Genomic DNA, 14,609 nt, shown 5'->3' on the forward strand with positions numbered 1-14,609 from the left:
AACCTCATATGATTGGTAAAAATAATTATATGAAGGTAAAACAACCACTTTATTTCAAGGGTTTAGTTAAAAGGTTTAATTACTATAGGGTAATTTGATCGTTATACCACTCTAATGAATAGTAATGTAAGTTTTGTACGTTAACTTTACCAGGAGAATTATTTTTTTTATAAACTAGGGAACACCTGGCTTCTACACAATCAATTGCAACCAAAACCACAAACCCACTCGATATAATTTTTTGTCTCCAGTCACATCCATTGAAACCCAACTTCGATCATAAATCAAAAGCACCGTCACACCATATAGCCACCGCTCTATACCTTAGTGCCCCCACACCACATTTGAATTCCTCCACCGCACCAATTCCAACCTCTATAACCTCAGTCCAAAATGAACCGTCCATGATAGCACATCACACAGCCCCAACAAGTCATGTTTAATCCCAGTCTTACAATTACATCCCTGTAAAAGATTAGACGCCACGCCCTCAAATTCTGTTTTTTATTCTTTTAAAAAAGAATCGAGGTCTTCCTTAGAGAAAGGGACCCCGCCAAAGTTAAAGCCTTGGGACCCAATGTCGACACGAATACGAAGTGTGTGGTTCTCTGGATTTATCTGCAAGATCGAAGTGGTTTCTCTTTTCTCTCGAGATAATCTTGTGATCTGCTAATTAATTTAATAGGGTGGTACATAGTGTTTTTTTTTAATATTTAAATATGAATATATTGAATAATTTATATATATCTCGATTAATTTTATAAACTTTAAAATTAATAATTATATAAGTTTTTATAATATTAAAAAGATTCAAACTCGTAATTATTAAGAGTGTGTTTGGCAGTGTGGTAGCGGTTGCTTTTCAAATAGCTTTTCATGTCGAAATACATGCCAATAATATTTTTTTATTTTTTAAAAATCATTTTTGATATCAAGCACATTAAAATGATTCAAAAAGTACAAACCGTACTTAATTTTAATTCAAAATTTGACGAAACGCTGGTTGAAATGCACAGCCAAACACTACCTAAAAAACTAACCCAATACCATACCATTTAAGTTCTTTAATGATGGAGATAGGGTTGGAAAATGGGTTAGATTTTGGGTTCTTTCTCAAGAGTTTTTTTTTTTAATCTATGGAAGAACCCATTTTTTAAATGGAGATATTGATCGATTTTTTATGACTATGGAGGACAGATCCACATACAGAGAAAGAGAGAGCTGGTCTGTTGAAATAAAGGAGGAGAGAATCGGGAGATTAATTGATTCTGGGAGAGATGAATAGAACGAGGGCAATTTTGGCTTTTCAAATTTCAATTATTTATTATTTTTCTTATGTACAGGTAATTTATTAAAAGATATTAAATTTAATGAGGTTTCTTTAGAATAATAGGATACAAACTACAAGGTGTAATCGAACGTAAAATACAAGCTTGAAAGTGACGTGTGCTCCCATGAGTCATGACAAACATTGAGAGCCGGTTATCTTATTTTCGGCCTTCATGTCACCGAAATTGAAATTTCCGGTAAGGTGAGTTAGTTGATTTCTTTCCGAGTTCTAGCGAGTCTTATGTAGCTTCAAAATATCACGCGACCCATAATTATAGTAAAATAGTGGTGTGACGAAATGAAATTTTTTATTCTTAAATTTAAAATTTCAATGCCTACTGATTAAATTTCCTCTGAAAGACAGCATATCCATGGATATGTTTGCCACGCAACCTGAACCCTGCGGTAACACAAAAGGGTTTTCCAAGTAATTTTTTTTTAAAAAAACTCAGTAATCCTCTAGCGATTGTGAAGACAATTCACTGTGATCACAATAGTGTTTGTTTTTTTTCCAGTACTTTTTTTTTTGTTATCAATTTCTTTTTAATTTTATCATTTGATATATGTTGATTGGGGTTTTGAATTGATTATTTATTTTAATTTATTTTTTATATCATTCTTTTAGATTTTTTAAATTATCTTGACATCAAGTTGATATTTAAGTTCATGGAGAATAAATCAATTTGGTTATTTGTAAGGAATTAAAGGTGAGAAAACCAAAATTAAAAGCAATAAAAATATTATGTCATAGAATTTTCTTTTCTTTTCATTGGATTATTCAATGTTATGTTGATTGATATTTGGGTGCTCGAGTTAATGAGAAATAATTTGATTATTGTTTATGAATAATTGGAATTGAGAGGATTGAAGTTGTTTCAAAGTATAATTAGGAGGCCCTTTTCTTCTATATCAAAAAACAGTGTATCAGCGTTTTTTCCCCCCACAAATTTGATCTTTGGGTTTTGACAATAATCATTTTTTGTCCCTTGAGTTTGGAGATTGAATGGTTCAATCCAACACTTTATTTGTCTTGCATTTTAGCTCTTATATATGAGAGAAGAGAGAGACTTGTAGAATTACAACGGGAAGAGATAAAAAGTTGATGAACATCCATTTTTTCACGATGAAACTCATAGTCTTAATGTTAACATGTTACATTTAATGAGGATTTAGTTTTCTCTCTCTTTATCATCTTGCCAAAAAAAATTATAGATCAAGTCTCAATTTTATTTTTTATTGTGAGTTGATTTTTCTTTTTAACCAACTAGATACTTTTTTAACACTAGAAATGGGCTGTTTTAGATTCCTAGAATTTTTCTTAGAGTTTTTTTTTTTTATATAGAAATATAGAATTTTTAACCCTTAGAATTTGGGTTTCCAGATTCTTGCCACATGTGGGTTTTTTTTTTTTTACCTTGCATATAAGAAATTAAGTAGATGATATATCTCCGGCTCTATAAAAAAAAATTATAAGGCATGGGTTGTCCAAGCGCATGTGCTTGGACTTTTAAAAGGTTTAGTCGGGCTTTTTTCCTTTGTTTTTTTTTTTTAATTTCAGTTTATTGTTTTTCTAAAAAATATATATTATATGTTTTAAATGATTTTTGTTATTGATTTTTTTTAATCTAATTATATATTTAAATATTTTTTTTTTCTTTACATGGGGTTATTGCGATAATAGATTGACAATACAGTATTGATTTCATGCTCGTTGTTTTTACTAGCAATTTTCTTTAAACTCTCAAAGAAAAGGTTTGTAGATGTTTAGGTTACGAGCTTGTTGGAACTCAATTCTATAAGCCAATAATTTTTTATTAATGTAAATAAATAAAAAAAGTAGTCTAAGAAAAAAATTTATAAAACCTTGTGAAGCTCATAATCAACTTCGCAGATTTAATGTATTAGAACACAAAATTATGGTAGATTCAATATTTTACAATATTATCTTGAAAATTTTATTTAAATCTATAATATATTTCTTTCAATCATTTTAATTGAACTTGAAGCTGTCAGGTTGTTGATTGTATCACATCAGAATCGCTTCCAAGTAGTTTAATTTCAAACTTAGATTAAGCAAAAAGTTAGTATGGAATTTCATGATTTATCCGCTGGCCACCAATTGAACATTCGTTTTTCTATGAAAAAATAAAATCGGTGTGGCCCACGGTGTATCGTGGGACACGTATACGGTACATATCAAAGGACAAAGTGATCTTACAATGACACATCACCGGTTAGCACTGAGATAATCGATGTTTTTTTTAGAGAGAGATTACCAAGGTTAATTAAAAAAATAATGAACATTTAATTACAAACAATATATTCCATGATAGAAAACCATGCATCTCGAAAACGAATCTTTCATCAGCACGAAGTTAGAGCATTTAATGCTTGCATTGGAGGTCTCGTTTTTTTTCCTTACAACATGGTGAAGATGTCTGTTTTTCCTCGTAATTTATTTGTCTCAAACTTTTAAAAATCAGAGAATCCAAACAAGGTTCTTACGCTCATCTTTCCCCTAACTAGTGCTTAGTGTTCATATATATATATATATATATAAAGAATATGCAAACAGTGGTTCTTGATGTGGGCACTCAGTCTCACTGGTTTGGGGCAATTTCCCAATTACAGGCTTGAGAATTTGACAGAGATTAAAATATTAATATGGTGGAAAATTAAGAGGATAGAGCACCGAATTGAGCTTATGTCCATAATATTTATGCGGGACAAACAAAGATATTTCAAGAGAAGTAAAATAAAAAAAAAGAAAAGCTTAGAATCGGAAGAAAAAAGAGAGTTGAGGAACATTAAAAAAGGAGCTACACAAGATGGGAAAAACAGAGAATGAAAAATCAAAATTCTCTAGCTTCTTATCAAGTCTTTATAATCTGAATATATTAATATAAAAAAAAAAAACTATGTTTAAACAGTAAAATCCTAAAACAACTAGCATGAGCTGTTAGTCCACTTATAAATAAAATGGTCAAACTAAATAACATTAAACCTACTAATAAATTCAAATAAAATTTCAAAAAATTAAATCTAATAACATTAAGCTAAAACCCAATTTTCCAACAAAAAAACAATGAGTTAAACTAATCTTCATTTCTGATAAATATGCGCGTCCGTAAACTATGTCTTAGATCTAGGTTTCCCAAATATATTTGATGATATTAAAAAATCATCAGGTTAATTAATTAGGTTACATTTTCCCTAACAGTGTTTATTCCATCTTCATCTTGTAATTTTTTTTCGCAAAGCTAGTTCCATTATGCGAATTCAGTCTGAGACTCAAAGGTGAAGTTGACATTGTTTTGCCTTGTCAGTAGGGGAGAAACTCGTCTTTGCAATGACATGGGATTTTCATTTTAATTTATGCACAAGGTGTGCCCAAAGGACTAATTATAACTGTATACCTCTCAATTGGAGTGAGATTTGTAGCTGTATTTTAATGCAAATGCTTTTAGATATGATCAAGAGTACTTTATTAAATAATGTAGAAGAGACCAACATCCAAGGAAAGGATAGCTGTTTTGTTTCGGAAGACAAGAAAAGAAGCCTGGAATCATGTGAGGGACATTAAATGCAAGAGTTGGGTAACCGTAGGACTTAGTGTTCTTCAACTCTCATACAACTTTCAATATTAATCTCCCTCGAACTGGGTTTCATTTCAATATTAAGAAAACAAGTGCGGAATCATGTCAGGTCTCATTAAATTCTTGGTGGGGTACGTTTTCTTTGATTTCAATTACCATCCTTATTAAAACATGCATGAATTCTGCCTAGATCAGTGAGTTTAATCATATCCAGCTAACCTTCGATGCTTCCTGTGTAAGCATGGGTCCAAAGCTTAATGTTTCAAAAACTGCTAGATATATATATCACGATCAGCATAATAACGGACTAATTATTATCACCTGAATTCTGCGATCGTACAGTTTTTCCATGTGAGGACGACTCTTCTTGCAAGAAGACACACCATAACATGACTATAACTAGATATAGCTCAATAATATGATCCAGTCCAACCTGTGAATATTTTTTGGATCATATGTATAATAAGTAAAAGATAAATATTGTCATTCGAAACCCACCCAAATCTCAACCCGAAATATATATTTATATTATATAAATATATTTATAGAATATTTTTTTTTTTAATACAATATGATATATACATACCTTAATATTAACATGACACACACACATATATATTAACTATTTTATTTTTTTATTAATTAATAAATAGTAGAAGATAATAGATATTTATTGAATACCAAAGCACAATAAATAATTTATGAATATCCAAAAAAATTTATCCAATAAATAAAAAATATTGATTTTAAGAAATCTAACCCCCATAATACTCATTTTTATCCTACTAATTGTAACCATTTTCATCCCTACTTATTGTAACCCTAGGCGGCACATGCAAAGGCAGAGTTTGCTTCACGATACCTCTAGCTTATAGGAATGCAAACGTGCCATTAATAGGCTTAACGCCAGGATTTAATTAAATTATCTTATTCGTTTTTTCTCTGAGGAAACTTGTATAAATCACTCCTGATTATATATGAATAGAGTGAGGTGAAATGAGGATAGCATATACATTTTTTTTTGTTTGCTGAATGCTTTAAATTAGAGAAATTACAAGTAGAGTTTCTTTTAAGTTCACGCTACCGTTTATATAGATAAAAAAAAATAAAAAATAAAATCACATTACTAATTAACCCCTTTAATTAATACGTATCATCATCATTCATACACCAGCTGCATTTAGTACTCTGTAATTAATTATGATATTTGTCAGAATTCTCATGAACTAGTGTATTTATACACTAGCCTAGACGTGACCAAATGAACTACCTACATCTACTGTCTTGGCAAATTGCAATTGTTTTTTATGAACATAAGCAATTCCAAGTTGACGTTTGCGGATGAATTGAATCAGTCTGGCTCACGAGACCAGTCTACCAACAATTTCAAAAAAGAAATGAACGTAGGAGAAACTAACAGCCAGGGTCAAGATTGCTTTGATATTGGAGATCTAATATATATATATATATATATATATATATATATATATATAGAGAGAGAGAGAGAGAGAGAGAGAGAGAGAGAGCTTTTCTTAATTCAATTCTCTAGACACTTTAATTGACGAGGGACACAAGTTTCCCAACGCTAGCATAGCTTAGAAACTGTATAAATTACAAAATTCCTGAAATTTATCAATAATAATGTTTATTCGATAACAAAAAAAAATTCTTGCAATTAAATGATAGTATATATTTTTAAAAGTTTTCCCGTGAACGAGAGAGGGGTTGGGTGTAAATTTAATGACTAGTCTGGCTATTAATTAGGTCAACCAAAGCATGTGGGCGCTTTCCCGTGAATGTTTGTGTGTCTACACAAACATTCCGTAGAGCCTTCTCTACCCTCTCGTTTTCTTGGCTAGGGTTTCACAATTCACATATCACGACAAGATATTCTTATTAAGATTGGAAATTTACACATTTCGATTCTATAATACTTAATACTTGTTAGAAAAACACGATTCTCACCCTATCATTACCTTAAGGATGGAAATAGAAAGAATTTGGGAATTGGGATGAGTTATACCTCCTCCATCCCCATCCTATATACTAATTTTCTTTTCCAGATTTAGCGATTCTTTATCAAGGAAATAATATAATTTTGATAGTTAATACACAATGAGAACAAAAAAAATTAAGTCCATTTGAGTTTTATCATTAAGTACTCTTATAAATGATTAGTTTAAATAATTAAAATATAAATTTAACAATAAATATATTTTAAAGTATCAATTGTTTAAGTAATTTATATGATAAAAAACACAAAATTGGGTTCAGGTTTTTCACGAAGCATATCCCTTTTTGTTTACAGGGAAAAAAAAATGCTCCCCATACCTGCTTTCATGGATTGTATTTCTTGCAATTTGTACCATAGCTAGGGTAACGAGTATAGCAAGAAGATTTTGAGGTGTGAAGATTATTATTTTTAAATTTAGTATTATTATTCCCATTATGTTTGTTGTAAAATTAGAGTAATATATTTCCAAGATACAATAAAATCTTGAAATTTATATACAATAAATTCTATAATTTTTTTAAGAATTTCTGTTTTATTTTTTATGAACATAAACAAAGAGTCCGTAGAAAAAAAATAGAGAAAGAAGAAAATTGTTTTCTAATTGATATTTATATAAAAAAATATTTTTTGAGATTAATTTGTTTGTAGAAATTTAAAAAACACTAGAATTTAAAAGGTATAAAATAAAAATTTTCAGTCAAATTAACTGAATAACTTGGCATGGGATGTTGTGTATAATTAATTAATTCTAAAAATTAATTAATTAAATTAATTCTAAGAATAAAAATTATTTATTTTTTTATAATACCAAGTGTCATTATATGTATATTGACTTTCTCTATATGTATCTTTCTTCTAACATTCAAATTTATTGATATGATATTTTTCACTTTATAAAGTACAGTAAAATCTTTCATTTTCAATACATATAGATTTCTTTTTATTTACCTCCTATTCAAGCTATTATAACATCTTCAAAATGCATGATCCTAATCAATTGCCAATAAATAATTCGTGTAGAAGGAGTCGTCCCTTATTTTTAACAACGTCGAAATATTCTTAAACCTTGCATACCCCAACTTTGGCGGCGCCGGCGATCATCTAAAACTGTCGGTTCCATACCATTTTCCTTACTTAATATAGCCACGGGCATACCAGTTTTGCTCATTAGGGCATGAATCATTCCCAAAATTGATATTTGTGTAGAGTTTCAGTTGGATAAAAATAGGTTTCAAGATTTTGATTTCATGCGTATCCATGTCTTTTGTTGTGATATGGGTGATTTCCATTTTATACTGCGAACTCGATCACCACGATCCGTCTTCTAATTAGAAATTCGAACGTATCTTCATTTGCTCGGTTACTTTTTTTCTTCTTCTTTCGATAAGGACTAAAAACGTGAAGGAATGCCATTATTGCAGCCGTTTTTTGACTGATGGGCTAGCTAACACAAAAGCAGGAGTATTAATTTATTATTATTAAAAAAAAAAAAAAGAATTCATGTTTTGAAAATAAGGTTACCTAGCTATGTTGATTGACCGTCCATATGGCCCCAAGAATTGAATATTCAAGTTCAGATTCCTCCCCCCAAATTAAATTATCAAATACTAGAATTGAGTCTATTTATTCTATTACGAAAATGCCCCAGGCTTTATGAAATGGCTCATCAATTGTACTTCATCACTAAAATAATTACTGGTCTTTGAGAATCTTTTTAAAATATTTTTTATTTAAAAATATATTAAAATAATATATTTTTTATTTTTAAAAAAATATTTTTAAAATAAAAATATATATAATTTTTTTAATTTTTAAAAAATATTTTTTAAAATAAAAATAAAAAACAGAATGAAAATATGCATAATTTTTGGTTTTGATCCCAGAGAGGTCAGCGAAAAAAAAAAAAAAAGAAGGCGTGGTGCAGGTACTCGTGTTATTTCAGAGGTCACCCTAATTATTTAGAACTAGTACCTAGTCTAATTATTTAATCATTAGCGTCCCTCAACAGTTCGTGAGTTCGATCTATAGTACACGTTCTAAACCATTATATATACGCTCCATCCGACCTCATTCTCTGTCAAGACTTCTAGTCATCTACTCCTAGGCTCGCTTCCTCTTTTCCCTCTTCACAATTCAGAACATTTCTTTTTTACAAAAAAAATGGGTGGAAACTCACCATGCGCTTCCTGCAAGTTGCTTAGACGCCGATGCGCCAAGGACTGCATCTTCGCTCCTTACTTCCCTTCTGATGACCCCCACAAGTTTGCCATTGTCCACAAAGTCTTTGGCGCTAGCAATGTTAGCAAAATGCTGCAGGTCTCTCTTTTTCTCCCTTTTTTAATTAGTTTGAACACGCAGGTACATATATGTTTATATATATGAAAGAAGACAGTACGTATACATATCATCGTTTGTGTGCCGGAATGAGAGAGGTTTTCTTTTGGTAGGGTAATTGAAAGATGGTAATAACGACAGCTTGGTCGTGTACCCTACCAATTGGACAGAAAGAAACTAAGCTCTGATCTCTCTTACACACGCGCATACTAATTAATTAATGGTTTTGAGATGATGCATGTATTTGATTATCTTGATTAGACATTAACTTCTCTCTTTTTGGCCAAGCAGGAGCTACCAGTTCATCAGAGAGCGGATGCAGTGAGCAGTTTGGTGTATGAAGCGAATGCGAGAGTGAGAGACCCAGTTTACGGGTGTGTTGGGGCCATATCCTACCTGCAAAACCAGGTTTCTCAGCTACAAATGCAGCTTGCAGTGGCTCAAGCAGAGATATTATGCATCCAGATGGAGCATGAACCTGTGATGCCAACCCCACAGATGGACCCAGAAGAAGACAAGTCATTTCTTCTCCAAAATAGCCTCCCTCAGTACCTGAATTTTGGGTCTTCTAGCAATGTAATCCAATATGACTCTCTCAAGAGAGAGAGCATTTTTGAAGACATGATTTCTTAATTACATAGAATTGATCATGCTAGCTTTAATATATCAAGCCCTTGCATCTCACTTTATGTTCACAAATTAATATAATTTGAGAGGGGAAGCTAGGGTTGTCCTCACTTGATGTTAGTTAAAGAAGAAGCTTTATAAATAAATATTACTGCAACAGAGTAGCTAGTATAGTTTGTCTTGAAACAATGGTGACTCGATGCGGTCAACTCTTGCATGTGATAAGTGAAGTAAACTTGAATTTTATTTTGGGTTAAGTAACCTACTAAACAAGTTAGGGGTCGGTGGCCTCTCAAACAACCCAGACATAAATTCTTGTAACTATATAACTTACAGTTTACAGTAATTTTATGCAAGGCTTTAATAAATTAAGGCATCGAAGATAATGATAAGCCAGTGAAGGAAATCTCGATGGACCTAGCTCTCTTCCATTTTTAAGATGACTAAACACAACCAAAAGCCTGTGTATCTATAAAGGTCATCATCAATTTAGTATTTTGTATAACAATGTTTTGTCAAAAACAAGGACGATTGTCGACAAGTTATGACCCCATTGAAGTGGAAACTCAGGAGAGAGTTTACAAATAGTTTCAGGTTTCTGTGTTTTTGCATGAGTTGGTTGCTGAGTTGGTTGCTGTGGCTTTGAATAGTGAAACCTATAGCAAGCCCAAGATTTTGACTGTAAGTTGCATTTAGCAATGGCTGCTCTATGCATAACACGAGCCATGAAGTTTTTTTGTAGCTAAAGTACCTGTAGAATTAAGTGGTAATCCTATAGGAGGGAAACATGGGCTATGCATTTAACCCTTAATTCTCAATTTCTAATACTGTGTTTGGTTCAGAAGAAAATTAAGCTAGCACAATATGCTTCCGTTTGAATTTCTCATGGTTCTAAAATATTCCTATTGTTTATTGCTTGCTGTATTCACCAAATCTTATACGATCAAGAAGTGCAAAAAAGAACAAAATTGTACTATCAGCCACTCGTCTAATCGGATCCCAGATTCTTCTACCAAGTTCACGTGGAGAGCAGTGCAAGGATTAGTGCTAAGTTCATGGGAAGTATACAAGAGGGAGTAGTTTTCACTAGTGTTGTTTTGGGCTTTTAATACATGTCTTTGCCGGTCCATCTCTCCACACAATTACATGTCGAATCAAACTGATATTTTAAATGCTGAACAAAAGACAAAAGGCAGGCAACTGACTCGAAAAGATTCCTCGATAGCTTTGTTTAATGCGTAGGCATTTTTCAGGTCAAACTTCACACTTAGCTTCTATGCCCCATCAAATCCTCCACTCTTCGTAGCCCTTTTGGAGCAACTTCTAGTTTTAAAGGCCATTCGTGCCAGTGGACCGGTGGCTGTAAATTAATTAAGGAGAAGTTCTATGACTTTTTCCCAAGAATTTCCACTGAGATCACAATGCGCCCACATGTTTTGGCATATCTTGTACATAACAGTGGTGTTGTTTAAAATATAAACTCGATCCTGTCATCTATCGATGTCTTTTCTAGCCATCCATTACCTGCTTTCACTAAACTTGAAAATGTTGCCATACACAGTTTTCACTCTTGAATTGGCAACGATACGCTACGAAAGAAGCTAAAAATCATGTAGGGTCCTCAAGATAGAGGAAGGGAACATGAACTGATAGAATGGTCCCTTGAAATATATACTAGTGGTTGATGGAAAGGGTACTTCTATAAGCTAAAAAAAAAATTCTTTATTGAATTCAAATAATAAAACAAGAAAAAAATAGCAAAAAAGAATTAAAAAACTAGTGGATTATCATGCATGTATTTCATGTAGAAAAATAAATGAATCCATCTAGTTAGTTTTATATTCCTTGCATTCTATTATATATACCCATTAAGATCGACCATGTTCGAAAAACAGAATATATAGCATGAAACAAGGTAACAAAAAACTGAGACTAAAATGCTTCACTTTGCATTGGAAAGCTAAATCTAGTTATTTTAATTCATTGAAATTCCACCCAATAAAGCAGAAGAATTACAAGTCTCCAAAATAGAAAAGAATTATATTGGTGAATCGCATGTCTCAATATTTGGGAAAAATAAACAGAAAATATTAAATGAAAGCAACAGTACTATAAGCGGAGATATGGTCAAAACACAAGGGCTTCCTAATATTTTTAATATCAGATCGCACCTAATACAATATACGATGGAAGTTCTCTGGTTGTCAGTTATGACTATACGTTTAATTAATTTTCTTTCCCCCTTTTCCTCAAGCTCATAAGGAAGAGGACATAATTGTTAAGCAAAACAACAAGAGAATATATCGGCAATTACTTGTGCATCAAATTTCAATGTACATTATTGAGCTTGTTCATCAGTTTGAGTGTCTCTAGAAATTTTTATCAGAGCGGGAAGAACATGGCTACAACACTGTCGAACCTTTTCTTGCCCGATAAAGCCTTAGAACATATTTATTAGCCGAAGCCCTCGATTATTTGACTGGGAGTCCGTTTTTTAATTTTTAAATTAAGGGAAAGATTAATGAAAGAAAAACTTTTGTGCTTATAAGATTAAAAAGCTGTACGAATGAGAAATATCATTATCAGGAAGGAAATGATTGCTGCATTCTGGATCGTTTTATTCTGATTAGTTAGTTAGTTTACTTCAAATAATGCAGAAAAGGTGAGTTCTGCTGTCAACTGGAGCATGAAAGGAAGAAGAATCGAGAGAATCTTTGCACGAACGTAATTCTCGTATTAATTAGCCTCTAAGAAAGGAGATTATTGCAAAACACGTGTAAATCATAACCCTAAAACCTTTTAGTAGGCTGTTGTGACTGTGGGGTCAGATAGCTTACTCTCCTACCCCAACATCTGTGGTGCAATGAATATGAAATATTTTAGCGAAGGAGATTGTAAATCTTACGCAGTACATGTGCTGGTTCTTTTTTTATTTATTTTTAAGGAAGTGGAGAGGTGAATAGAAGAACCTGAAGATTTGTTACAGATTTTCATCATAAAAATAGTTGAAATTTTGTAACCAAAACACAGTTGTACCTGTACTTTCCAGCTAAATGACATAACAAGCTTTATCGACGGTGTTATTGGTTAGTACAGGACATAGAGAAGGAAATTGTATGAGTTTGCACCCTATTTATGAAACAAATACAAACAAAATAATTTTTCTAAAAAAAATTTTATTTAAAAAAACATGTAAAACCCATGATCTAAGTTATGAAATCGGAATAAACTTATAAAAAAAAATTAAAAATACTTACAAAACCATGCACTTTTTCTAATAGAAGAGAGAAAAGAAAAGGAAAAAATAAAAAATAATAATTAGCGACAATTCAACCATTATACATTGTCACAGTCATACTATGAGAAAAAAGACATTATAGAGCTTTTAAAAACTCGAGGAAAGGTCAAGTTAGGCCACCAAATAACATCACACATGCTGCTCAAATGACACGGACGCCTCTTACTTGCTGACGCGAATTGAGCAATCGCAAACAATATTTTTGAATAAAAAATTCAATATAAAAATACCAAAACACCTTATGACTACATACTTTGTTATTTTTTGTTTTTTCTAAGGTCAAATACATATTTTTACTGCATACTAATAAGGGAAAAAAAAATAAAAAACTATTGATGAACAACTTTATAATTTTTTACAAAAGTATTTTTACTATTTAAAAATTTATAAAAAAACAAAAACACCCTTAATCAACAACTGTAATTTTTGTTGACCTTAATAATGCTAAACAATCTTTTAATAACCATTGGATCATTGAAAAATACTTAATTACCCCGCCCTCAAGATCAGTTCCATTTTTTTTTCCATCCAAGAACAACAAAGTATTTTTACTGTAGCAATTTATAATATTAAACTGTATAAACCCACACCCTGTATTTTTGGTTAAATAAGGAGTCAAATAATGGTCAAGTTACAACTCCCGTCAATGACTTGGCTTTCTCGTATTGAAGCAAAGTGCTCCAGGAAAATCCAATCCAATGACTTAGATAGGAGTAGAAGAAATAAGAATCATGTAGAGCTATCTAGTTAAGATGATTAAAGGAGGGAAAAGGAGGGAATGGTTTTTGAAAACCAAACACTTTCCTTTTGGATGTATTATCCTCGAGCCCTCAAAAGAAAAGTAGAGGATCCTTCCACTATCCTTTGTTGTCTCCATAAACCACCAAAATCCGAGGTTGATTGGCAAAACACAGCTGCCCTTGTCTTGTCATGTATCTTGTGATCAATTTTCTCTCTCATTGCTTATTTTCAACATCAACTCGACTCCTTCTAGTCTCCACCATGGAAGTTACATGTACTAAACCTCATTGTGTCAAAGTTTCTAGCTGTAATTCGAGTGCGAGCAGTCATTTTCAGTCACTGGACTTTCAAGAATGCCTTCATCACCCAACAACAAGAGCCGTCCAGTTTTTACTCGAGCATGTGTATTCCTTCACATGCCAACTTGCACTCTCCTCCCATTTAATCGTAATCCGGGTCACTCAACTAGTTCCACTATTTTTTTTCGGGAGTAATGTAGGCTGTTTCTTTCGTTATCAAAGATGCTACTCGAAAGTTTGACATGGCATCCTCTTCTTTTTCTGTTTTCTACAGTGCATTATTTGGCTGCTTGTTTTTCTGCTCTACACAATATAGGAAGGAAGCTGGCTAGCATGCCAGCTAGTGAAATCAATGGGCTGTCACCTAAGAC

General features: G+C 32.0%; 1 protein-coding gene across 1 annotated transcript; it reads left to right on the top strand.

The window, feature by feature from the left end:
• The first annotated feature begins 9,021 nt into the window (after positions 1-9,021).
• LOC118055915 (LOB domain-containing protein 12) lies at positions 9,022-9,957 on the top strand. Its single transcript, XM_035067951.2, has 2 exons — positions 9,022-9,255; positions 9,565-9,957. The coding sequence occupies exons 1-2, from the start codon at positions 9,100-9,102 to the stop codon at positions 9,904-9,906; spliced, it is 498 nt and encodes a 165-aa protein (XP_034923842.1). The 5' UTR covers positions 9,022-9,099; the 3' UTR covers positions 9,907-9,957.
• Positions 9,958-14,609: the final 4,652 nt, after the last annotated feature.

This window comes from Populus alba, chromosome 8, assembly GCF_005239225.2.
Source record: "Populus alba chromosome 8, ASM523922v2, whole genome shotgun sequence".
Classification (NCBI taxonomy): Eukaryota; Viridiplantae; Streptophyta; class Magnoliopsida; order Malpighiales; family Salicaceae; genus Populus; species Populus alba.

Bases quoted from the DNA above. Each gene is read 5' to 3' on its own strand.
- LOC118055915 (XM_035067951.2), top strand. From the start codon at position 9,100: ATGGGTGGAAACTCACCATGCGCTTCCTGCAAGTTGCTTAGACGCCGA. The intron at 9,256-9,564 runs GTCTCTCTTTTT...TTGGCCAAGCAG, and splicing joins ATGTTAGCAAAATGCTGCAG to GAGCTACCAGTTCATCAGAG.